The sequence below is a fragment of the Salvia hispanica genome, chromosome 1, assembly GCF_029641045.1.
Source record: "Salvia hispanica isolate PSC_SH4W2 chromosome 1, Shi_PSC_v1, whole genome shotgun sequence".
Lineage (NCBI taxonomy): Eukaryota > Viridiplantae > Streptophyta > Magnoliopsida > Lamiales > Lamiaceae > Salvia > Salvia hispanica.
In genome coordinates, this window is record NC_142692.1 from 54,991,689 (window position 1) to 55,000,132 (window position 8,444).

The window sequence follows — 8,444 nt, forward strand, 5'->3', positions numbered from 1 at the left end:
CTGAATGATGTGGCAGGAGGAGAAATAGGCCAGCCTATTTACCATTGTGGATGATCTAAGCTTGCTTGATATTCACATTATTATAAGGAAATTTATACTCCCTTTGCCCCCACAAAAGACAATTTCTATTTTTGTTTCATCTCATCTCATAAAAGTAGTGCATATTTATTTATAAAAAGTTGTTTTCTACTATACAATAGACTTAATTCTCTATTAACAAACTCAATCACTTTTGTTTTCTATTTCTCTCGTATTTTATTAATTTCGTAAATGCATGTTTTTATTTCATTCATATTTTATTAATTACGCATTAAAACGCATATCATCCTTAAAATATCGACTAACTTTATTTCACTCACATTCTATTATAAAATAAAACGAAAGAGTATTTGAAAATAGAATTCACACTTCAATATTTTTTTCACCAACTTTCCTTTACATTTCTTAAATTTCACGCACAATTCAATTAGGACTGCTAAAGTGGGGTATAAAAGAAACTATGTATTCTTTTTTTTCGTACAAAAAAAATCATGAATTTTATTTGCACACATTTACATACCATTATTTATTTATTTATTTATTGTATACTGGAAGATAGTAACAAAATAAGAAAGACGAGAATCGGGTCAAAGACATTCCGCAAGGTACTCCCACCCTTTCAGCCATCCCCCCACACCCGCTCATCTTCTTCCCTTTTAATAAACACATAAATCTCACATCACCACTTCCCCTTCCTACACACACACACACACACTCTTCACTCTCTCTTTTTCTCTGATCCTCCGCCATGGCCACCTCGACGGCGCCCCTGAAAGACGAGCTAGACATCGTGATACCGACCATCCGAAACCTCGACTTCCTAGAGATGTGGAGACCCTTCCTCCAGCCTTACCACCTCATCATCGTCCAAGACGGCGACCCTTCCAAGACCATCAGAGTCCCCGACGGCTTCCACTACGACCTCTACAACCGCAACGACATCAACCGCATCCTCGGCCCCAGGGCCTCCTGCATCTCCTTCAAGGACTCCGCCTGCCGCTGCTTCGGCTACATGGTCTCCAAGAAGAAATACATCTTCACCATCGATGACGACTGCTTCGTAACCACCCCTCTCCTTCTTCATCGCTTCTTCCTTTGATATCGATTATCGAGACCATAATCTTTACCAACCGCGCAGGTTGCAAGCGACCCTTCAGGCAAACCGATCAACGCACTAGACCAACACATCAAGAATCTCTTGTGCCCGTCAACCCCTCTCTTCTTCAACACGCTGTACGACCCCTTTAGGGAGGGAGCCGACTTCGTCCGGGGATACCCTTTCAGCCTCAGAGAAGGCGTCCCCACCGCCGTCTCTCATGGCCTCTGGCTCAACATCCCTGATTACGACGCCCCAACGCAGCTCGTCAAGCCACGCGAGAGAAACACCAGGTAAGCAGCAGCAGCAGCAATAACAACAATAACAACGTTATATCTCACTCACTTTTTGAAACAATTTGTGTGTGTATTACTAGGTATGTGGATGCAGTGATGACGATACCAAAGGGCACCCTGTTCCCCATGTGCGGGATGAATCTAGGGTTCGACCGCGACCTCATCGGGCCGGCCATGTACTTCGGCCTCATGGGAGACGGACAGCCCATCGGCCGCTACGACGACATGTGGGCTGGTTGGTGCATCAAGGTCACATCCTATCCTTGTCTACATGTACACAATTGCCATTTAATTTCAGCTCTAATCTAAATTGAGTACTCTATGTGATATGCAGGTGATCTGTGATCATTTGGGATTGGGAGTGAAGACAGGGCTGCCCTACATTTGGCACAGTAAAGCTAGCAATCCCTTTGTGAATCTGAGAAAAGAGTACAATGGGATATTCTGGCAAGAAGAGATCATCCCTTTCTTCCAGTCAGCCACGCTTTCGAAGGACTCAACTAGTGTGCAGAAGTGCTACATCGAGCTAGCCAAACAGGTCAAGGAGAAGCTCGGCAAAATCAACCCCTATTTTGCCAAGCTGGCCGATGCAATGGAGACGTGGATTCAGGCGTGGGATGATCTCAATCCACCTACCAAGCATGCTCCTACTGCTAAGCCTAAGTGATCATGTTTACTCTACAAATATCCTCATTTTTGTTATTCCTCTGATTTTGTACTCTAGGCTACTAGGTCATGCAAGGGAGTGTTACATATTTTTATGATTTGAAAAATAATATAAGAAACACTAGCATATATCTTAACCAATTAATACTTACACTACTATGTTGGCAATTCAAACAAGAAACTACACAAATGTAACTATCCCGCATCTGTGTTCATAAATATCTGAAATACTATATAAGTCTCACGAACCTCTCTTATCACCAATATTTTGAGGATGGAACGCATAAATTTCAATTCAAATAATACAAACAAACTTCTTTGCGTTTCATCTCGTCAATAAAGACGAAACCAAGAAAATATAAAACATACATGTAGTTGGAGACGTGAAATAATAGAGAAGGATAAAAGGAGAACAAAACTGATGATGTATTGGCGGAAATGAAGAATTTCATGGGTTGAGAATCTTTGTGCATAAATCTCTCTGCAAAGGAAATGCAGCAGACGAGAGTTAATCGGTGGTCAAGTGATTGACTCTCAGTAACTGGGGCCAAGGCAATGTCCTATTATCATACATTAGGAGTAGATTCTTCAGTCTTCTCACGTTTGCTTGCTGGCTCGTCCTCACCTTCCTCGAGCTTCTGTAGCCCTTTCACTACCTCTGCACCAAGAAGTGAGGCGTGCTTGCTTGTAATCCGACGACCTGCCCTGACCTTGGGCCCCCAATGCCTCTCGGGGTTGGGGAGAAATCTTGCAACCTTCTTTGCCTGTGCTTTGCTAAGGGAAGCAACAGCTCGTGCAAAATTGGCCTGTCAATCGACAAAGTAAACCAACCTTTTATGTGAGAGTGATCTTTTCATACGAATCTCAACTCAATCAACTTCCAGCAAATGAAATGTTGAACACTGAACCACTAGTACACTACCATATATATATTTATATGTACCTGAAAATAATGAAGAAATGAAAACCTAGATAAAGTTCACAGGTATTCCGCGAGTCAATACCTGCAGAACAGGTTCCTTAGCGAGGATTACACTTCCCGCCAAATCTGGTGACTGACCTTTCACGGGATGACTTTTCACCTAGGGATAAGAAAAAACTCATCAATCAGGGCCAAGGCAAAGTCCGATTATCATAACATACAAACAAGTTCATATCACCTACTATATTGTGCACCTTTTAAGGCTCTCATATACTACTAAAAATATATGTTTCCTTCCATCATTTGACTAAATACATCCAATTCACAAAAGCATCAGAGATTCTGATACTGAAGAATTGTTTCTCATAGAAATTTCAGAAAATAAGGGACGGTTTTTTGTATTTGATTTGTCAGACAAAGCAGAGGCATACTACACTAGTTTTTTACCATAAGGAGAAACAATAGAAACAATGTGCTTACCCAGCAGCGCATGATATCCCATATGACATCCATAGGAGCATCTGTTTTCATAGCTAGCGAACTTGCATGACTTCCTGATATGCGATATCCTGCGTTAATCACCGCAGAACGGAACATAACTGCAGAGGGAGATGTGCATTTCAATGTAGCACAGAGGTTGTGCAGACACAGGAACAGTGGAACATCTGGTAACTCCTGCAATACCATTCATTAATACAACCTAAGCGAAGAATTCGAAACTTGTTCCACATTTTCAATACTCCCTCCGTATTCAAAAAATAGAAACATTTGAAACGGCACGGGTTTTAATGCACAATTGGTAAAGTAAGTGAGAAGAATTGGTAAAGTAAGAGAGAGGAAAAGAAAAATGAGTAAAGTAAGAGAGAGGAAGAGAAAAATTAGTGAAAGTAGAGTTAGTGGATTGTGGGGTGGACCATGTCCTAAGATAGAAAGATTCTAAAGTTTCTATTTTTAAGGAATGGCCCAAAATAAAATAGTTACTATTTTTAAAAAACAGAGGGAGTATTAGAAAAGCACTGACAAGGAGTTTCATGTTTTGTCTTGCAATCAGCTATCAATTTAAACTACTTTGGGGGAGTGAAAGGTAGTTTCTGCTAAAAGAAGAACTGTTAACTTCTAAAACACAAATAACATTCAAAGAAGACTTTGCAATTGAATATACAATTGCACGTGGAAAGAATAACCTGTGAACTTTTTTCTACCATAATTCATAATAAGCATGGAACTGGTAGAGACAAGACCTAAGTTATTGATCTATTATCAATTGTTTGTATGAATTAAAGAGAAGAGCACGTAATACATTTCTTATGAAACAACAAAAGTCAGGTAATCTGTTAGTCGCTCAAAAACTGGTGGGTCTATCACAGTATCAAAGTGAAAGCTTTTTACCATGTCAATAAAACCATCAAAAACGTTGAAGCTTTTCCAATAAAAATACGGGAGTGAATAAATTATGGAGTATTTTTTTATGAAAATGATTGCTATTCTCAGCCAAATCATCTGATATTCGTATAGCTTTATGAGATTTCATCGGACGTATGTGGGGTTCTAATATTTCATAGCAGTAAATTATAATAATACTTGCACATTAAACAGCGAATGAAAATATAGCAGACAGCATGCATACCTCAGAAATTGTAGTTAAAACAGCAGAAATCCGATCAAAAGCAGGGTACCGTTCCTTTATAGACTTCACATCTGCTAGAATTGAATTAACCCAGTCCATATCATGGATTGGAGCAGACCATATGGGCCCACCCACATTGTATTTCTTGCCACAATCACTGCATTCTTGGGAAACAACAGGACCAAATCCAGGAAGATATCTAACACTGGTATTCTAGATTACATATAAAAGAAGAAGAAAAGTTACAGTCAGATACATATTCATTAGTATAGATTACAAAGAAAAACAATTTATATAGAACAACCAAGCTGACTACCAAGTACCAACCACATCATTGTTCAAGCTCTGATACACTCAACCACTATAGCATCTAACTACAAGAGAATAGGTTGTATTTATTTGGACAAAGACTTTGTCAGCCTTTAGACACATAAAAGTTGGTATCTTTAAGTACTTATATAAATCAAGTCCCAAACAACCTTAAGAGGTGAATGCCGGCCACCCATAAGAAAATAATTAAGAGTCAAAAGATCTAAGCTATGAAATAATCGGGTTATTCAAGATGGTTTTGCAAAGAACAATAGTGCGACTTAGGCATTTGCATACTACACATTATAAGTGACCTTAGGGTATGAAATGTTGTTCTGTGGAAATTTATGTCCAAGAAACTCACACCACGCGCTTTGAATGTTTAAGTTCATTAATCATTGCCACCAATCACCATGTTCATGAATCGGATAAGCATCGCAAAAAAAATTCAGTCTTTACCTTAGAGACAGTCCTTCCAATTGATTGAAGATGAAAAGAATCACATCCAATGCATTGATAAACATAAGACAACTTCAAAGGAGTATTCTTCATTGCACTTGCAGAGCTGCAACCAATTACAAATAAGGCTAGGTAATCAATATGCTCATAAATAACAAAGATTTTTGAAGATAAATACTAACGTGAATACACGGACGAAGACTCGTATATAGAAATCCATTTTAACAGAGAGCACGGGGACAATGTAACGCTTGTAGCGGTTTGCGTGACTCTGCATAATAGTTAAATTACTTGATAAGGTGAAAATGCAATATGAATATAAAAAAATCAACTGCAAGATAGGGTGCTAATTTGACCATTCGGGACCAGTGGTTAGCTAGAGACTTTGATCAAGGCACAAGGTTCTTGTCTGGATACTCAATCAAAGCCAACCTTTTACTTCTTGAAAGCGTAAATTGTCCACTTGAGATACTAATTAGGAGTATTTGTTAAAAAAAGTGCCCATGTCTTACTGTCAAGTCTGACATTCAGATAAGAGTATATACAACTGAATGATATTTCAATCTATTTCAAGGTGGTTCCAGGGGAAGTCATGCACAATTAACTAGGAACCCAATTTTGAATAATTTACCAGAATAACTCGGTCAAATCAACTGACCTCAATACACGCAAGAAGGATCCGCAATGCCATTTCATGGAAATACTTTCCTTTCAACGGATAAGCTCCATATCTAGTTCAACAAGCATCAGTCAATATTACTTTTTTGAACTACTAAAGATTAGACAAAGCGATATCCTAAAAGTAAATCTTACTTGGAATAGCAAACCTCGCCATTGCCCCCACAAAGCACTGCCATATCTGTTGCTGTGCACATTAATATTCCTCCATCAGCAACTGATTGAATAGCAGAGTCAAGGAAAATAGATGGTGAACCATAAGGGTCAAGATCAACCTGCAATACAAATCAAGGGATTGAATGCAAACAGTTAAATGTGTCAAGTTGGACAGCCTAGAAGGTAAAGACAGCACAATAATGTGAAAATGTATAATCTTGGTCCTAATATGGCATCCCAATATGAGAATCCAGAATTATGAAAGCCAAAATTAAGCTTATAAGTACATTTATAGTATGATTAAATGGAAGCAAGTGACTTCATCAACAAGCTTGATTATATCATTTTCATGTTACGTAAGAAAAGATTCACTTTTAGACTCAAATAACATCATAACACACTTCCACCTTAATTCAACACAGCATTTGGGTACGATGCATTGACCTTCAGAATACATACCACATCAAATTCTTTAGGGTGTGTAAGCATGTAGACTCTAGCATCAACAAGATGTGACTCCACCTTTGAAGATGCAACTGAACCATTAAGTCTAATATTTCTCCTGCAAGATTCAACAGAAGCTGCAGAAGAAGTGTAGTATCAGCATTTTATCCTGGATCCAGCAATAATAGTAACAGCAGAGCCCAAGGAATGAAAGAAGAAAATATTCTTCAACATAACTTCTAGCCACAATCAATTTGGGGCATTATAATGAAACAAAAAATAACATAAGAAATAAAAAAAAAAAAAAGGAGAGAAAACCACTCCACATCAGCTTGTGTTGTATAATTACTGAGAAATATGGAACTACCTTTATCATTATCGAGAGCCACAACTTTCTCAATTCCCTCAACTTCACGAGCATATCTTAAAGCTCTAAGACCAGAGGCCGACAATGCCTGTCAGACAAGTGATGCATGTTATCAGATGATACAGTATAATAAAAAGACAGCAGTATAGTTATTCTGAAGAGGAAACAGCACAAGCAAAACAAACTCAATAACCTCCAAAACTCGTGGTGGCTTCAAATCTTCCGGGACCTTCCTCCCTTGGTTGGCTGCTGAGTTCTCCGAGATGCTACAGGGTTCATCTTGAGATATGTCTTGAGAGATGTCACATCCCCCATTAGATTTTTCATCGTGCTCCATAGCTTCCGGTTCAGAAATAGGTTCATCAACCTTCTTGGCTCCAATTTTCATTTTCTTGGAAAGCAACCTAGCCTCATGTTCTTGCTGGCGTTTCGATATAAATGTCCTCAAAACAGCAATAGACATGTCTCTGTTATTAACCTGGCATTGATATTATGTTTCAAAACTCAGGCTCCTCCCAATCATACAATCACTCTAATAAACTTCACATCTAAAATAACGAACAGACTGCTTATTACTGTAAACAAAAAGGGGCTAATTTGAGGTTGTTAGAAAAAATATTAGGCAAAAAAAACCCTTTAATTTACTGAAACTAAACAAAAAAAACAAACTTACTAAACATGAACAATTGATACAAATTAAGAAGCAAAGAGAGCTAAATAAACCTGGGCTTTGTTATAAAAGACTTCATTTTTAACGTGCATTAGAATCTCAGCCTCTCCTTCCTTGACAATGGTATAGTCATTGATATCGAACGATGATGTCGTTTCCGGAGCGCCCGTATGGTGCTTCTCTTCATCGCCAATAGTTTCACCGACGGCGGCCATATTTTAAACAACTAAAATGAATGATTACCTGAGCTTCAGCTTGCTGTCAAGAATCGAGAAAACTTCAGAAACTAAAACTAAGCATGAATACTGCGTGAAGGAAATACAGAAACCCTACCTCTGGTACTACTGAGGCGAAACTGCAAGTAGGATTTCGTTTTGATTTGAACAATTACTCCGAGGCAAGGTTTAGGTTTTTTGTAATAAAACACCAACCGCCTACTAAAGAGAAAAAATTGTAATTATTGGTTATTAGAGCGTCTCCGAGGGAAGTGTAAATGGAGAGATAAATGGACATAAGAGCATCCCCATTCGTGCTCTTAGCTAAGAGCACGGAGGTGAGTCTGGACCCACTTTTACTCCTTGTTCTTAGCTAAGAACACAACACCCACATCCGTACTCTTAGCTAAGAACAAACTCAAGGGTCCCACTATTCTATTATTCAATTTAAATATTTCAATTACTAAAAACATTTTTACATTATAAAAAATATATTAAAA

The 8,444-nt window shown here is 38.4% G+C and overlaps 2 protein-coding genes across 3 annotated transcripts; one reads left to right on the top strand and one right to left on the bottom strand.

The window, feature by feature from the left end:
• The first annotated feature begins 667 nt into the window (after nucleotides 1-667).
• LOC125222152 (UDP-arabinopyranose mutase 1-like) lies at nucleotides 668-2,267 on the top strand. The gene is made up of 4 exons (XM_048124631.2): nucleotides 668-1,099; nucleotides 1,178-1,428; nucleotides 1,512-1,680; nucleotides 1,766-2,267. The coding sequence occupies exons 1-4, from the start codon at nucleotides 788-790 to the stop codon at nucleotides 2,096-2,098; spliced, it is 1,065 nt and encodes a 354-aa protein (XP_047980588.1). The 5' UTR covers nucleotides 668-787; the 3' UTR covers nucleotides 2,099-2,267.
• An 18-nt stretch (nucleotides 2,268-2,285) lies between these two features.
• On the bottom strand, nucleotides 2,286-8,201 carry LOC125222151 (tRNA (guanine(26)-N(2))-dimethyltransferase 2-like). 2 transcript variants are annotated; one of them, XM_048124630.2, is made up of 14 exons: nucleotides 8,063-8,201; nucleotides 7,783-7,987; nucleotides 7,253-7,537; nucleotides 7,060-7,147; nucleotides 6,708-6,829; nucleotides 6,228-6,367; nucleotides 6,073-6,145; nucleotides 5,597-5,685; nucleotides 5,415-5,520; nucleotides 4,647-4,859; nucleotides 3,500-3,694; nucleotides 3,102-3,179; nucleotides 2,670-2,903; nucleotides 2,286-2,578 (listed from the first exon to the last, which is right to left on the bottom strand). In XM_048124630.2, the coding sequence occupies exons 2-14, from the start codon at nucleotides 7,942-7,944 to the stop codon at nucleotides 2,546-2,548; spliced, it is 1,818 nt and encodes a 605-aa protein (XP_047980587.1). In that variant the 5' UTR covers nucleotides 7,945-7,987; nucleotides 8,063-8,201; the 3' UTR covers nucleotides 2,286-2,545. The 2 variants fall into 2 exon arrangements, with proteins under 2 accessions (XP_047980587.1, XP_088922499.1); XM_089066373.1 differs by having other exon boundaries at nucleotides 2,286-2,903.
• Between the last annotated feature and the right edge of the window lie 243 nt (nucleotides 8,202-8,444).